This window comes from Haemaphysalis longicornis, unplaced genomic scaffold, assembly GCF_048455015.1.
Source record: "Haemaphysalis longicornis isolate Haplotype H1 unplaced genomic scaffold, Haemaphysalis longicornis Haplotype H1 scaffold_1, whole genome shotgun sequence".
Taxonomy (NCBI): domain Eukaryota; kingdom Metazoa; phylum Arthropoda; class Arachnida; order Ixodida; family Ixodidae; genus Haemaphysalis; species Haemaphysalis longicornis.
The window spans coordinates 240,953,720-240,971,224 of record NW_027526203.1 but is presented as its reverse complement, the minus strand read 5'-3'; the positions used below and the strand labels follow the sequence as shown (position 1 = coordinate 240,971,224).

The following is a 17,505-nucleotide window of genomic DNA, read 5'->3' as shown; positions in this document are numbered from 1 at the left end:
GGCGTCCGGCTCCTTCACATCAGCGCTCTTTTCAGGCGGCGCGTCTTCCGTCACCGGGTCTCCGCTGCCCCCTGCTGCAGCCGCCTCCGCCTCCTCCCCGTCCATGATGTGCTCCGTTCGGTCCACATCCCCCACCGGTCCGGCCACCTTCGCGTACGTCCGCACGCACTCGTTCGCTTCGTGACCGAAGCGGCGGCAGAGAGTGCAGCGCGGCACCTTGCAGTCGCGCCTCATGTGCCCCGTGCCAGAGCAGCGAAGGCACTGCGGGGCCCTGCCGGGCACGACCACGAGGGCCTGCTCGCCTGCGACACGGAGCTGGTGGGGCAGGTCCTCAGCCCTCACGCCCACGTTGAGCTTGAGGCTCACGGACCGCATCGTCGAGCCCTTGTCATGGACGCCTTGTACACGCCAGCGCTCCCGTGAAACGTCGCTGACCCTCCCGTAGGGAGCCAGCGCAACTCGAACGTCGTCTTCGGTCACGTTGTGAAGCAACCAGTGGAGCTTCAGCCGCAGGTCCTGGTTGGCAGGGTCGATGACGAGGCACTGTCGACCTTTGACGTGAAACTCCTTTGCTTCCAAGATCTTCTTGACGCCTTGCTCCGACTTGAACGTCAGCGCCCATACGTGACTCATTTGGAACGCCCCCAAGGCAAGCACCTCAGGGAGCAATTCCAGCCGAGCCAAAGTATCGCGGAAACCTTCAACGCGATACGGGCGGGCACGCATGACACCGTGCAAAAAAACGTAATAAAAACGATACGTCCTGTAGGCAATGTCGGCAACGAAACTTGATAACTATCGTCCTGAGCAAACATCCTGTTTCCGCGGCCAGCATTGGCCGCATTAACCGCTCCTGAGGAGCCCTGCATCCTGCGTCCGTTCACTGCGGTGGCCGGAAGCAGAATCCCATTGGGCTACGACCGTGAATTAGTAGCCGAGAGTCAAACGGCTTACTCCCTCGCCTGTAACGGTGCGGAGTACCTTAGGACCTCCCAATGTCCGTCCGCGTCCATCCGTGCGCACACCACCATCAAGCGAAATCGATTTGAGCCGTGAGTTGCAGTTTCATTCAGGGAACAATCAAGGTGCAACTCACGGCTCAAATCGAATGACGGTCGGAGCACAACTTGGATGTCATTTTGAGTCCCCGTACTCCGCACCCTCGCCATCATCTACGGAGTGGAGATGCTGCCATTTTTTAGTAAAAGTTCTCTTCCCCAGCTTCCCCAGCTAAAATTCATCCGCCCTTGGAAATAATACCCCCCCCCCCTTTTGGCAATTAATTGCCCTAGAAGGAACCTGTTGTGTATGGGATGTCATTTACTACTTTTAGGCAAACCATATATATATATATATATATATATATATATATATATATATATATATATATATATATATATATATATATATATATATATATATATATATATATATATATATATATATATATATATATATATACAGTCTAGTCCACTTATAACAATATCCAAGTGCCAAGAAAATCTCATCGTTATAACCGATAATCGTTATAAGCGGGTCGAGAAAGAAAAGCCACAAGAGAGATCAAAATATTTTATTAGCATGCAAGTGAGGTAGTGCAACTACTCGTTTGCAGAAAAGCCACAGTCAGTCAGCTTTGACTGCTTCACGCGAAGCTGACGCACATCTTTTTCGAGAGCATCTAATTGCTCCACATAGCTGAGCGGGAGGTCCTTCGCGAAAATGAAGTCCCGTAGGGACTGTATCATTCCTTGGGCCTCGTGCGATGACGGAGATGCGGAGAAAAAAAAGCACTCAGTTCGGCGCGCAGAAAAGGCGAGGGAAACTTCCGAGCTGCGAGCAGTGCGAGCCGAACTGGCCGAACCAGCCGAACGTTGGTTCGGCCGGACGCGCGGACGAGGCCAAAGCAGCGGCTCCGGGAGGGGAGTCGGGAAGAAAAGCTGCTCCTCCTCTCGCTTGGCGCAGTCGACTCGTTTTCTGAGGGGTGGACGGGATGCAAGGCGCGTCGCGTGCTGTCGGCGCCGAGTGCCGGCGCCAGCTCGCATTTTCGGCGCGCGCGGTAAGCGGATTCAATCGCTATATCCGATATCGCGGCTCGGGAGCATCGTAATAAGCGGGTTATTTTACCATAGAAAGCATACAAAATTAGACGGTGCAATCGTTGTCCATCGTTATATCCGATATATTGTTATAAGCGGTATCGTTATAAGTGGATTCGACTGTGTATATATATATATATATATATATATATATATAGGAGGGAGGGAGTAGGGGCCCTTTAATTAATTGAAGGCACTTCGCCTTCGCTACATAGCGGCAGGCTAATGTAGATTCTGCCTATGTCGGCCTTTTATACTGTGCTCAATAATACCATTGCTGCGGTCGCTTCAGACAATTTTAGAAATATGTAATGTCGTTGAGCGACTAAAAGGTGCACGAAACATCATGTTCCTTCGAGGCAAAAAACATTTCTTCGAGTAAGGTGAAGCCTAACCACAAGTGTATTTTCATGGCGGCTATGATCTTGCGGATTATTGAACTCTCGTACCCAATGTGTTTGTGCAGGGTTGCAGGACAGCACGCTCCCACCAGCTTCCAGGCATAGCCTTCCGCTCAACATCACCTTGCTTCCTGAACACCTTGGAAACATCGGTTACAAAAGTCACATTGTGGGCAAGGTGGGCTTCACCTGTCTTCCCTATTACATGTGCCCGCCTTTGCATGCCCTCATCGTGCTCATTATGGCCCCACAGCACATTTACTGGATGAGAGAAGGAATGAAATTTGTGTTTCTTCGCGTGATGGCTCTTTGGCTGCTGCCAGAACGCTATCATAGAGGGTCGATTAGAATGCCGCATGCGTATCTTTTTAAAGTGAAAGAAGCGCAAGAAACGGAAGAGAAGATGCCGCAAGCCAAACTCTTAACTGACCGCCAGCTTCTATTTCTCGAGTAAAAACATAAAAGTAAGCGTAGAGGGTCTCGTGACTGCGCGAAGTGCAGCGCTTGGAAGGGACACCTAAGTGAAATAGTCGAAATCTAATTTGAGGTTTCACTGATAATCTAGTTTTGACAATTTAATGGAAGCCTATAAAACCCTCATTAGTATTGAGTGCAAGTAGGGGAAACGCGTACCCTTTGGCGGCGGCTGCAGCAACTACAGAAATGACGTCAGAATAGTTTGAAAAGTGTTCTCACATTATCTCAGTCTCGAAATTTTGATGTTTCCCTATTGCATGGTTAATGTCGGCTTTTTGTTTTAGAGGTTTAGCAAGCCGACAATCCGCTAAATTCAGTCCCGCTGATTTGCATGTGTTTCGTCACAGCAATTCACAGCGGTTTCTACTCACGTTATTACCCCTTTAAGTAAAGTTGACTGGTTAAACAGGTAGTCGCAATTTCGACAATGTCTCGTTGAGGCGAAAGCCTTAGATCTCTGTTTATTGGAGCGCGTTGTGAGTTATGGAAGTTGGAGCGCGAGCAGGGAAGCGCGTTTCGGGAAGCGGAAACAGCAGCACCGGAGGAGGGTCTGGGGAAGGTTCAGGGAAAGGGAACATCAGCGCCAAAGGAGGGTATACGACGCAGCCGCACGTGCAACACGAGCCACCTAGACAAGTGAAGGTGCCGACGATGGCAAACTGAGGCTCCTGGCGATGGCGAGCGAGTGGGGAGAGCTTCGGAAGGAAGCTGCTGTCCTGGCACCTGGTCAAGTGGTGACGGGCGGAAGCGCTAAGTTCAACAGAAAGTTCAGCTGCTGATCAACGGAAGGTCCAAGAATTCTTTCGCCTTCACTTGCATAGAAAGTCCTAAGCATCCTTCGCTAGGTTTTTACCTCGTTTTGTATGTTGGTTTTCTTGGAGAAAATTTTCTTCGTAGCAGATATGTATTTCAAACCCACTTGAGAAAAAAATGGCAGCGTATCTGCTCGCTTCGTTGCAAACCTCGTCGAAAGACGATAGTCTGCTTCAGCCCTTGCCACGTAACTGCCCATCCTGTCTTACCCACCCACCTCTCGCGCTGTTTCCCTCCTGTCTCGGTCCTGGTAAACACAATAGAGGTTGAATTCAATTCAATTCAATTTTCCCGCGTTCGTACTGTTGGCGCGCCATCTGTTGGCACCTTTTGTTGTTGCTCATGCCACGAGCTCCAGGCCCATGGGCCCTTTCTGTATTTTGGGATTAAAATTGTTATTTTCAACCGGTTTTTTTGTTTGTTCGCGTAGAAAGTTTTAGTGAAATTAACAGGGCAAGTATCGGTTATGTATTTATGTTTTGATAAAAATATGCCTAATGTTTTATTTTTGTTCAACAATGAAGCATGTTACAGGATTTAATACTTTGGAAATGTTTTCTCTGTATAAACGTCTCGTTCACGAATTCTTTTACCTTTTGACAGGGCTGCTCAAATGAGGTACAGACAGGCAGATCAAAATTTTCGTGTTCAAGTATATAGCTCAAGAAAGTCTGTCGCCTTTCTGACTCCTTCCTTTTGCCCTATTGCTAATCAAGCAAAGACGAGCAAGCGTTGGCTGTCTTTTTACTGCATGAGCAATAGCACGTTGTCGAAATTTCCTGTCTTCATCACGTTCTGTTCTGTCTTCGAGGTTCTGTCTTCATTTTCGCACCGCTAGGGAGCTCTAGAGGGGCAGAAAACGAGAGCAGAGAGCGCGCGTTGAGAGGGCTGCCTTCGAGAGTGGAAAGACCTTATTTCGCAAAGCTGTGGATGCTGACAGGCAGACGACAAGACGTAGCGCGGCTCACCAGCTGCGTTTGCCTTGACGGGTCTTGTAATTCCCGCCACCGCTTACACGCGTTTTAGAATCCTACTCTGCAGCCAGTGCGGCGGGCCAAAAAGGAAGGACTGGGATTTATGGCAACAAAATGCCAATGCTGATGGACAACAAAAGGAGCAACAGGTAGCCAATGCCGCTGCAAAAGAGAACAAACGTGATGACAGAGGCGGCTAGAGTGCTAAGCATGGCTGGCAGGTTGTACGAGGGACATGCGAAAACCGCCGCGTCGCGAACTCCTGGAGCCGGAGCAAGGCGTGACAATCAGGCGGAACCTCAAGCTGGCGAGGAAGAGGGGCGAGATGCTCACGCATTACTAAAGGTCCCCCAATGCATATTCAATGAATTTTGTTGTGGTGGGTGTTTGTTTTTGCAGTGGCATCTGGGGTGTTCCAGCTGGAACCACACGCCAACGAGCAGAGGCTTCGACAGCCACGTAGGCTATCTGAATCATGGCCAAAGATACAGCGCCCACACAGTCACCTACGTAAGCGTCCACTTGGGACCTTTCTGAGTCAGTGTATTATCACTATGCCTTTCTGTTTAGCCGTCCAGGACCTTGGTTTCCGGATGCTAAACGTTTGCACCGGTTGCAGTCACGTACGCCAGATGGCGCTAAAAATGTACTTTGCGGCCGGTGTTTGGTAACTGCGCGGTCGATATAAATGTTACAGCACGCTTATTTTGGTAAAGTTATTTGATACAATTTGAGGCGTTAGTTGGAGTTGTCTCCTTCTGTGCCATTACTGAGCGGGGACGAGAGTATCACCGCTTTCGCCCGATCGCGCTTGGAAACCTCGCTCGCGCTTGAGAAACCAGGATTGAGTTCGAGCGAGATCGAGTGAGATCGCGATTGAAACTGCCGTGTAGCAGCGCCCGATCCGGATTGAGCTCGATCCGGATCGACTCAATCGCGATTGAAAGTTCCCGTGTGACAGGGGCCCGCCTGGGAAAATTTGCATGGGGTCGCTGCGGAAAAACAATCTCACTGAAAATTTAATGATTTCGATTCTAAAAAATGCGCAACGAAACCGACGACCATGATTAACATCGCTAGCGCCCATAGGAGAGAGTTCTATCTACGTATACACGGCAAAAGTCCATATGTTATTTCTTTTTCTTGCTATTGTAAAAGAGAGCCCGCCCATCCGTTTTTCTGTGATTTCGCACGCATGTGTATGAGCCATGGATGTCTGCATCGGACAGGGCGGGGATCCGTCCACTTGTCGCCTCCCTTCGTTCACCCCTATCTGGAATCGGCTTTGGCGCTACAGTAGCGGAGAGTAGAATTCATCTGTAGTGGCGGGATACTGAAACAGGTACTGGCTGTAACTTAGCTCTTAAAATTTGAAAGCGGCAACCCAACCACGGTAACCGAAATGAGGCGAGCAATTGGCATAGGTAGGTTGCATATTAGATTACCCTTGCAAATGAGTAACTTTCCACTGCCCTGTTATATTTTCTCACTGCAAATTTCATTTCTTTTAAACCCGCAATCGCAACCCTATAGATGCATGAGCAATGCAAAGTGTAGCAATCAGCGCAGAGATTGAGAAACAATTACTAATAAACTAAGAATTTCTCGTTGCTTCTATGTGAAAATAAGAAAGGGGAGACATTCAGTAGCTATGAAACACTTGGCACTCTTTTGTTATGTTATGTTCCAAGTTAAGACATATGCTAGATCCCTCTACACTCTGTCTCCACCGGGCGTGTTCCCTACAGTGCTCCAGAATGACCAATTGAAGTGGCCTAGAGGGCTAATTCGGCAAATGGCATGGCCGACCATTCAATTTGAGTGAAAAGGGGCATCTGCACGGGTACATCGCACAATGCAAAATGCCTTGCAGGCTTTGCGTGTTGTCCCTGCGCACGTGCTTTTTTTATTGCAATAATATCTCAGGCTTCTTTATTCGCCGAATTCATACACTAGGCCACTTCGATTGGCCATTCTGAAGCACTGTGGCGAAAAGTGTAGGTGTGTTGCGTTGTTGTGAAATTATATTTACCTCCTTTTTCTGCTCTTCGTTTAATATCAACGCATGCACGTCATCGGCAGAATCGAACCAACTTTGTTATTAGAGAGTAGCTTCACATTATGGGCGCAAGGGAGTAACCATAGGCAAACCAGAAACGAAAAAAAGATAAACCACGGCAGGCTAGGGAGTACAACATTTCCGATTCGAAAGAATTTTTCTTGGCAAATAAGTTATTTGCTCCTTTTTCTTGGCGCAGTTGAGCCCGACAAAGAGCCGGCTAAGAAGGGCCGGTCGTAGGCCGCAATACCGACACAAGCTCGGTAGGATCAATCATACTTCATAAAATAAATAATTAATGTAGACAGTGGGGATCAAGATACAGTGACAGCGCCAAAAACAGCACAGCTTTGTAATTTTTCTTATTACTTACTCTGCCCTTTCTCCTACTTCGCCTGCTTCCGCTCTTTTTGCCTTTTGGCCAGGCTGAGCCGCACCGGCTTTCAAGCTGCCCCTCCCCCCCCCCCCCCCACCCCCCCCCCCCCCCCCTCCCCCCACCGTGGTTTCGGTTTACTGACCTTGTCTTCGCTTTGCTTTATTATTAACAGACTGGTGCGAGTTCTCCACGTTTGCCTCTCCGTGTGGTCCGCCCCCTGCTATAAATACTTGGCGTGTGCTGCCCACAACACTAGGAGCCTTCGCACTCCTTCCCATCTGTTCCATTTATTTACTCACTGCGCGTCGACGGCAGCGAAGATAGCTCACGGAACGTAGAACCGGTTGTTCCGTCTCTATGAGGCCTGTAACCGCTAAAGAACGTTAACGTGGGTGTAAACACGAATATTTCGCTGGCCTGCAGACTACACGAGCATTGTGCATGCGAATAATTGTAACACATTTGAGCACGAGTGTGCCCCTCAGTTGTCACCCCCAATTGCCCTTGTCGTCTAGACATGACCTTCTTTGGGTCTCCAAAGGTCGCTCCTTCTTTAGGTCCAAGCCCTGACCATGGTCTTTTTGCCGCTGTCTTTACAGTACTTTGAGTAAATGCGTAAGGAGAGGAAGAGATAGAGGGAGCTTTTTGTTTTGAGGAGCTGAGCTGCTCCGACGTACGCAGTCAGGTACCACTAAACACTGCGACAAAACATCTTCTCTCGCATTTCACTGTTACCACGGCGCCTGCTGGCTGCGATCGAGTAGCGGGAAAAGACGCCTCCGCAAAACGATGACATGCCGGATGACAAAAAGATGATCCCTTGATAAGACTTAAACACCTCTGCGCTAGTTGTTGTTCGGGAATGATACTTTTATATCCAGCGCACACTGACAAAAGTGCAAGGATATAGAAACGAAAAGTAAGCATAAAAACGCGCTCATGCACTCCGTATCGATGGTTAACCAACGCAGCTGTAACGTGCGGCCGGTTTTTACCCACGTGTTGCTCCTCATTATTTATTAAAGCCTGTTCTTTCTCGCAGCATCGGCACGGCGTAGACGAGCTCGTTGCCGTTCCTGCTCCCCCGGGCGTGCTTATGGCGCGTGATTGCGCAGTAACGTGCGGTCGGTTATTGCCATTTGCACATTGACGCTGCTCCACCTAGCGCCACTAGATCAGGTTTCACAGTATCGGCACTCTTTTCTCCCATTGTTAATGCCTCTGTGTTGCCGCGTGCGCGCGTTCTTCAATAAATCATGATTTTCAGTGCGCAGTTTGGCTGTATGACACGTAGCGAGTGCTTTTTTAAGCCCCAGACAGAGTACCGATGCCGTGCTGCTCTGTGCTGGGCTGTTTCAACCGGCCAGAAGGTGAAAAACGCCTGCTTCGCTTCCCCGCTGGGATAGAACGACAGTGGCCTAGCGTAACCTGCAGTCACTAGAAAAGCGTAGCTCATTTGGTGGCTATTGTGTGTCTGTGTTTTTGAAAGCAGAGCCAAAATAGCGGACGAGAGGAGAGAATCGCGATCCAAGATGGATCAGCTTCAGAGTGTCACGCACACGTCCTATGGCTATGCTGCTGACCGTCGCTTGTCTTCGTCGTCAGCGCTGGTGGTGCAGCTGGCTCTAGCGATGCCGCTTTCTCAGCTGCCGTGCACGGTACACAGCCTTTCGGTTGTGACTGCACCAACTGCACCTTTCGTCCTCCTCACAGTATAAATAATAGAGAAGAAGAATCATAGCAGAGGTTCCGCAATTCCAGTTTCAGGACCCTGCGTTCTCTGAACAATTTTTATTATTCAGATGTGCGCTAAAGCTGTCGCCGAGCACAAGCACGCACAGTCGTATATGCACAGCTAGTGTGAAGATCAAGTCAGTCCTGCAAGGATATTCCGTGCAATAGGAGTTGCCCATATGAAACATCAAAATTTCCATCGTGCAGAGAGCAACAAATGAAACACGGCACAAATTCTAAACGTGAAAGCAGAAATAATAAGATTTCAGCTCATGGGCGTCGAATAAGGGCGTCGTTTGAATACACCTATGAAGAATAAATACACTTTATTACACGTAAGTCACCGTATACTATTATTTGACACTTGAGCATCTGGAACGTATGTATCCACGTTCATATTACTTGATTCATTTACTGCTGACTCTACCTCCAACAGAGCTAACTATAGTTGTAAACTTCTATTTTGGCTTTCCGTTATTTCCTGCAGAAAGGTCACTGCGGCTACGACTTCTGGTTCAACCAAGAGGTGCTGGAAAGTGCCTCGGGCGTCTACTCGATGGACATCTTCCTGTCAAGGGCTACGACCGTCATCAGAGATCACGACATTTCACAGGTTTGTGAGCGAAAGAACATCCCAATGTTGTTGATACTGAAGTCCATCATGCACATGCCAGGACTAGCGATGAACCTTAGTGGTAGCCACTTTCGAAAAGATGGAAGCATGAAACAATAGTACAGCGCTTCGAAAAGTTACGTTCAAATATGTGGTTTGCGCCACCGGTACGTTTCGCTAAAACTTCGATAATTTGACAGCTTAGGAGAGACTACCCCGGCCACATTTTTGTGAGCCGCACGGGAACGAGCTGGCAATGGCAAAAAAAGCTTCGTATACATTTCCGCGTGTTTGCACTGCAACATTTGCATTGATTTTGGCACGCTCAGCTGGAAATATCGCAGAGATATATAGCTCATAAAAAAGCCAGTAACCCAGCAACGTGTTACTATCCACTTCCTTGTACATTACGCGGCCTTCATTTGCTGCTTGGAGCAATGTAACTACTTTGGAATTCGCCTTTGTAACCAGAGGTTTATCCAGGACTCCTATTCTGGGAGGGTGTCGAAATGCTCCTGGGGGGATGGAGGGTGTCGGGGGGCTGTTGGGGATTAATTGTGTATACATTCCTGGGCAGGGTGCTCATATCTGTGGAATCTTTTTTGGGGGGTGTCGAAATCCTTCGGGGGGGGGGGGTGCATAAATCCCTGCTTGTAACGTCAATTGCAGGCCGTTTTCGACGTGAGCCACTTTTCGGTACCCTCCATGCCAAATGTTTATTTCGGAATGTGATCACACAGGTTTACGAATAACTTAAACGCCTAGTGGAGAAACAATGTTCCTGCATAGCTGAACTTGTCTCTCGGAAAACTTGTAACGAAAGGAACGTTAGTGCCCCGTAAATGGTAGTTCGTGAATTCCGGTGACATCTCTTGAACGTTTCTTTAACAGAAAAAGACAAGCATGTTGATAGTGGTTCTGGCATGTTGAAAGAAGCGCTCGAAAATTGACATCGATGTTCTTCAGTGAGCCCTTTTAGCGTACGTAACCCCAAATGGGACACATTGCTTTTGATTTCTGGGAAGCTACCGAAATTTAATCAACCGTGACATAAATCCAACATCAGTAAATGAGAGCCGTTTTAAAGACTGTTGCGACCGGGCGAGGGCACCCGATCCGAGCTCCGTGGCCTCCGACATACGAGTGGTAGCGTGTATGATGCGAGCGGCCAGCCGCTGTTGCAGCCGTGAAGAAGTCCAGAAGCCGTAGGCTAACGTAACTGTTTACTTCATAGCGAGAGGTGAGCCGAAGCCAAAGAACAATGCCCCGACGGGCGAGGTTACAATACAGGACTCGAGCAGAGCGACAACATCGATTCGCTGCTCAAACAGGAATGAGTTACAACGCTTGGGCAGCTCTATTTATACCCAAAAGCGATAACGGTCAAACGCAACAAGCGGCAACACGCCACGAACGTCACAGACACACACAACACTCTTTCCAGAGTTCGTAAGCCGTTCATAGCCTCGGCGCGCGTTGAGTCCGGGAGAGGGGGAGAGAGGAGGACTCCGCTGCGATCGACGGGGCCTCTGTGTCCTTGAAGAGCGTGGAGACGAGCCTCGCCGCCAGCCGCCGAAGTTTTGAAATGCGCCGAGAGCAAAGCGTCTGACGCGGCTTGTCGCAACTTGCCACTGACATGGTGGCGCGTGTTTTCGAAGGCGCACGCAGGGGCTTCACCGCACAGCCGAGGAGTGATGCGGGACAGTACGGCGGCGCTGGCCGATTCGTAAAAAGACTTACGCAGACAAATAAAGTTAAGGACATCTACGTAAAGGTCTTAAAACGCGTAACGGTAGTGTTAGTGAGTCGGTCGAGCTGCTGCATTTACCATCCATGCTCTCCAAGAGCTGAAGGTTAGCTGAGATACAGGTACTACAGTAATGTCTCGTTAATATGAACGCCTTCGTTCTCCAGAAAAATCGTTCATAATGTGAGTCGTCCATAGTAACAAATAAAGGTCAAAAACCCAAACATTCACGAATATTCGTTTAAGGAAAGCTCGTTTCAGGAATAAACGTTCACGGAAACATAATGGAACGCTCGGTCCGTTTACGCTTAACACCAGCCATTGCCTCCACCCAACTGACCAGAGAAGCCTTGCCTTTTATGCGGAATGAATATTGGCACGAATTATTACCGTCCTGTTATCTTGTACTGAGCCTCATGGCATGCTGTTTCCGGCATATTCCGAACTGGGTAATCTTGTTTGATGGGAAAAGGGTGTCACCCGGTCATCACTACCCCAGAGTGTTGTTCGCTCATCACAGATGTTCTCGATCTAATTCGACGGTACTGTAAGGAAGAACGTGTTCCGACATAAATGCATGCTTCGGTTTTGTATGCTGCGGCAAAAAGTAAATTCCTGATACGCCCTGGGGCCTCGGGGGTCACCAGTCATCTTTTTCTATTTTTTGCTTTAGGGACCCGTGTCCATAATAACGAGACAAAAAATGCATTTATTTGCCCGTTTCGTCCCCAAAATAGCTGTCCATAGTCCGTACTGCGGTTTCTATATTAACGGGACAGCATTGCATGGCGAGAGACCGGTCGCCGAAAATTTCGTCCATATTGCGGGGTGTCCATATTAACGGGGTCCATATTAACGAGACATGATCGACTGTAGCAGCAACGGTTTTATCACCGGTGCACACGAAAACAGTAACTCACCGACACGAGCACCGACAGGGAGAATGAAGCTCTGCTCAGGCTTGATGAAATCACACATCCCCTCTCTTCTCCAGCGAACAAGCACTGGAGGAAGGCGTGCTGAGTCTACCGGCACGCCTTCCTCCTTTCCGCACTCCACTTGTCGCTGCGCCTCATCCAAGCTACAAGCGGACGCTCGCTTCATATGACCGCTGCCGTTTCCGGTTAGAGGTGATGGCATCTCTTCGGCGCACGCCTGATATGCACGGCTGGAAACCACGGCAGCTCCTGACGCCTATAGTGCTCGCGAAAAATCGCTCAACGAGATGAGTAGCGCTGTTGCGTTTACTATAGCTCACTGAGCGATTTTTGTGGCCACTAGGCGTCCTTAGCTGGCGTCCTTAGCCGTGCTTATCAGGCGTGCTAATCAAGCGTCCGCTGGCGTCCTTAGCTGGCGTCCTTAGCCGTGCTTATCAGGCGTACTAATCAAGCGTCCGCTGCAGGCGTCCTTAGCCGTGCTTATCAGGCGGGCTAATCAAGCGTTCGCGGAAAGACATCACCGCCAAATGGCAACAACGACGGTGGCGACCAGAAGCGAGCGCCTGCCTGAAACTGGAATCGGGAGATGTGACAACTGGAGTTTGGAAAGGAAGGGGCGCGCTGGTGGGCTCACCGACAATTATGCTACGGCGGAGAAGACAGGATACTGAACTTTACCAAGCTCCGCGCCTGCGCAATGCAGGTCGTTCTGCCCTGTCGGTGTTCGCAGCCATTGAGTCATTTTTTTTTTTCATGCGCAGCGGCGTATAGGCACGTTGCACAGGTGTTGGCTGCCCGAGTAGCAGCGCCGTTTCACACATAAGGGTGGTGTGGGTGCACTTCAGGGCGGTCCCTGCAAAACATTGGCACGGCGCGTAATGCACTTATTCGGTGATCAGTGGTCAAGAAATCGCCACTCATGTATCGAAGCCCTAGCGTGCACTACAGGTGAATATAACAAAAAAATGGGTGCGCTGTACAGTGCAGGGCGTGCTCTCCGTGCTCTCCAAGATCCATGCTCTCAGAGTTTCGAGAGCATGGATCGTGATTGCAGCAGCTCCCTTCCAAAACTCGGTGTACACGACGAAGTAACGCTATCTCGTCTCACGTCTCAAGACCTATAAATGTAGATGTCCTCTACAACTTTTTCATAAATATTCTTCAAGAACCCAGAACTCAGGCGCAACTTATTACGCCAATGCGGCTTGTTTAAAGTTTATTTATTTTCATTTGTTCTCTGCCCATTTCTTTCCGAGCCGAATGACATTGTAGCTCAATTGTGCATTGTTCGCGCAGCCGCTCTTCCTGTTTCTTAGCATGCAAGCACCACACATCGGAACTGAAGATCACATGTTTGAAGCGCCCCAAGAAAATATAGCCAAGTTTGATTACATCGGCATGCCAGAACGAGCTGCGTACGCAGGTGAGTGTGTGCGTGTGTCAAGGGGGGGGGGGGGGGAGGGGGGAGGTAGGTCACCGAAATGAATGTAGTGATCTGTTGGCCGAAAAAAACAGGCAGGCCACGACTTCTTAAGAGATACCAGTGTACGCCCGTAGGAAAGAGGGAGACCCGGGAGCACCGTGACATGCGTTTATTCCGAGTGCCAGCTGCGTTGCGAACTCTCTCGCTCTAGCCAGAGGGCACGTTTCCCCGCGATGCCGCTGCGGCTGCCACACAGCACTGGAGGCTGGCCATATGCATCTCCCCGAAACAAACGAGCGAGGGAGGGCAATGCGGGGTTCGACATTCAGGCGACTTCGTTTCTGATTTTGCGGCCATCTGACCATGCAACATTTCCCTCTGAAACATACGAACGAGAGAGGACCAAGCAGTGTTCCAGATTCAGGCGAGTTCTCCATGCGAGGGAGAACTAGGTGGTGTTCAGATACAAAGGACTTCGTTTCTTTCTGCGGCCCTCTCCTCCCGACCTTGAAGTCTCACTGGATGGCGCCGGAAAAGTTATGGCGCTTGCCGATGCCGTGGAGTCTCAGGACTAACAAGACGGCGCCAATGGAGATTTTGCACATGCTTCGGTCATACTCGTTTTTCTGGTCTTGAGGCATCTCTTGAGACAGGACCTTCTCTAGACCCTTTGCAAAAAGGCGGACAACACTGAGAATTCAGCGGTGGTAACACTGGTGGTGAACACGACGACGCCATTAGAAAGGAAGCAGGTCGTAGCAACGCCGTTGCGGTTGCACGTTTTCGCCCACGGCTTCGCGAGTCTGTTGCCCTATCGCCGTAGTCATATTTCTCTCCTAAAATGGTGTTTTGCGCTACCTTTCGAAGATTAACGCTGGTCAAATCGCTTCCGCTTATCTACCCCTCTGCACAACGGCTCGTCTGGGGCGAGTCGAGACGTGCCCTTTTTTTCTCCTATTTCTTCTGTGTTTGTTCCTTCCTCTGAGTTCCTCTCAAGGTTGACTGCCTCTGCTCGCTGCTGACGCACGCGTGCGACCTATCGCTCCCGCATTAGCACCGCATTCACCGACGGAAAAATAAGTGCCGCAAGTACAGAGGCGGTGAATCGCAAACATGACCTCTAGCAGGGACATCAAAATCAGTTTCATTATGCATGCTTTCGTCATTTTCGCGAATAGTTTTGAAAGTTTGAACATACGCAAAGTTAGCGCTCAGCAGAGACGGACCCTTCATGGCCCGTTAATAGCGGCCAGCCGCCGCCACCACGGGGCAAGGGCGCATCGATTAAACACAATTAAAACTCGACAACCAAACAAGGAGGCAGCGCTAAGGCTAGTCTTTATTAGCAACAAATCCTACCTTTGCTTGCTGCTGTTTGTCAACACTGACGATTGCGTAACGTAAGACTCCACGCTGACGTATGATCGCTCGTACTCGTAGGACCTTTCAGTGGTCGACCTCGAAGAATAAAAATCCTGAATATGCCGCTCTTCTATCGAAGGAAGGGCGGCAAAGTTATTTTCCTATCCTGCAGTGGGAAACACCACTTCGCGGGACGCGTACGCAATTACGTGGACGGTGGACGGTAGCTACTCCATAGAAACTCTGTGCTCGCAGCGTTTTCGCTTCCTTTCTAATGGCGGCGCAGCGGGTGCACAGTGTTGACAGAGTGGCTTGCTGCTTTTCCGCCAACGATTTGGTCATTTTGCAAAGGGTCTCTTGAGATGGAGGCCTCTCTTGAGATTGAGGTGAAGATCGTTCTCTTTCTACCGTCTTGTTTGGATCGGACGCCTTGTTTTTAACAGCAGAACTGTTTAAGCTTGAGCTTGGTCCGTTGGCATTAGCAAATAAACACCAAGAAAAAAAACTCCCCCGGCTCGAGGCGCCTGGCACGACCTTTGCGCAGTGGCTTTCGCAAAAAAAAAAAAAAGGAATACCGAGCGCAACTGAGAGAGAGAGAGAGAGAGAGAGAGAGAGAGAGAGAGAGAGAGAGAGAGAGAGAGAGAGAGAGAGAGAGAGAGAGAGAGAGAGAGAGAGAGAGAGAGAGAAATAACTTTATTATGTTTGTTGGGTAGTTGGGCGTGGTGGGTGCCCCTAGTCCAGGGCTTTAGTCTCCAGGGCGCCGGTGGGCTCTGGCGATCGTTCGGCACTTCTCGTCGTAGTCGGCGCTAGACAGTGCCTCACTCCACTGCTCCCCTGTTAGAGGGTGTTTGTGAATTTTGTGGCACCCTGCTGCCGTATAGTAGAGGGTGGCTACTTCGTTGCACTTGGGCCACAGCTTCGGGTATTGGGTTGGGTACAGTTTGTGTAGACGGGAGTGATGAGAGAAGGTGTTCGTTTGGATTGAGCGGAGTGCTGTTTGATCCTGTCTTTGCAACTTGGGATGAGGACTTGGGAATTTAATTCGGGTTGCTTTGTAGTAGCTTAGAATTTTGGAATATATGGGCATACCAGGAGCAGGAAACTCAGCTTGGGGGCTGTCAGCTCGGGGAAGGGAGGCGTAAGCCCAGGCGTGAGCCTGTTGATTGTCCTCAAGAGTTTCATGGCCAGGGGCCCATATGATTTTGATTGGATTATTTGATTTGTAGCCGATTGCTAATCTGTGGGCTGTTTTGCCGATGCGCTCTCTCGCCCACTGCCTGCAGGAGTTTTGGGAGTCAGAAACAATGTTCATTCGTGCTTCCTTTGACCTGAATTGATAGCTAGAGCGATTGCCGCTTCTTCTGCTTCAATAGATGTTGATGTCCGCACGCTAGCAGTTATGGTACGTTGCTGAATTGGGTGCCACCGGTAATCGTAATAGCAGCATCTGTGTACCACGTGTACGATGAATTCCCGTATATTATTTCGATATTACGGCATCTGTCGAACCTTCTGCCGTAGTGGAGTGTAGGGTTCATGTTTTTAGGTATACTTTCAGGGCCCTGGATATGCAATCAGGTATCTCGTGGGTGGTTGCGTGCATGGTGTCATGTATACGGTAGCCCAGTCACTTTAGGGTTTTCCTGCCAGTGATGCTGGTTTTTAACCTCTCAAACTGGCCTATTCTATGTTCCTCGAGTATTTCTTCAACTGTATTGCTGATTCCGAGTTCACTAAATTTCTGTGTCGACGTCCATTCGGGTAATCCTAGCGCCACGTGAGGAACTTCGGCGCGGCGGACCCGTGGCGCGCCGGTCGCTACAGGGCTATGCCCCCATAGAGCTGGCGGACGTTGTGCTGCCCACGTGACGTTTTTGGTCTTTTGAGCTTGGGAATTACGCGGCGGGTTCGTTGAGGCGGGGAAACCCTGGGTGGTTCGGAGGGAGGTGGTGTAAGCGGGCTTGACTCGGTCGGCGGCGGCGACGTCTTGGTTTGCCGCTCGCCGTACAAGGAACGTGTGTAGACTTGCTTTTTCTGCTCCCTCTCTCCTGGGATCCGCTGTCAGTGTGGGGAGAAGCTAGGTCGACCCCCAGCTTTGCTGCTTCTCCCACCTTATGTGCAAGCTGCGCCAATTTTTTTCCCTTAAAAGCAGGGTACGAATGATACAGTGGGTTTTTTTCCTGTGCAGGTCGACACCATTAAACTTCAGAACTCTACTCTTGGGAACCTATTTGTTTCACCTACCTTATCGTGGTTCTTGATACACTTATCCTCGTAAAGGAGCTGTCCATGCATACAAATAACCTTTTCAAGGTTACAAAGTGTCATTGCCTAATTTATGTTTTGCAGAAATAATGAAACAGCTCTTATGGCAATATTTTTAGTCTTTGTTTATTGATTTTGGTTGTTCTGTTTCCGCCAAAAGTACCGACTTCTCCCGCCTTTCTTGTGCAAAGCTAGCCCCTTGGAATTGCTTCGCGAGAGTTCCA

The 17,505-nt window shown here is 49.6% G+C and overlaps 1 protein-coding gene across 2 annotated transcripts in view; it reads left to right on the top strand.

Annotated features, from left to right (window-relative positions):
* Nucleotides 1-17,505, top strand: part of LOC144143246 (arylsulfatase B-like) — a 47,213-nt gene that overhangs the window by 16,534 nt on the left and 13,174 nt on the right. For both annotated transcript variants that reach the window (XM_077675031.1, XM_077675034.1), the window contains 4 exons: nucleotides 2,566-2,678; nucleotides 5,164-5,274; nucleotides 9,421-9,546; nucleotides 13,528-13,654. In XM_077675031.1, coding sequence (XP_077531157.1) covers nucleotides 2,566-2,678; nucleotides 5,164-5,274; nucleotides 9,421-9,546; nucleotides 13,528-13,654 — 477 coding nt within the window. The remainder of the gene's footprint in view (nucleotides 1-2,565; nucleotides 2,679-5,163; nucleotides 5,275-9,420; nucleotides 9,547-13,527; nucleotides 13,655-17,505) is intronic.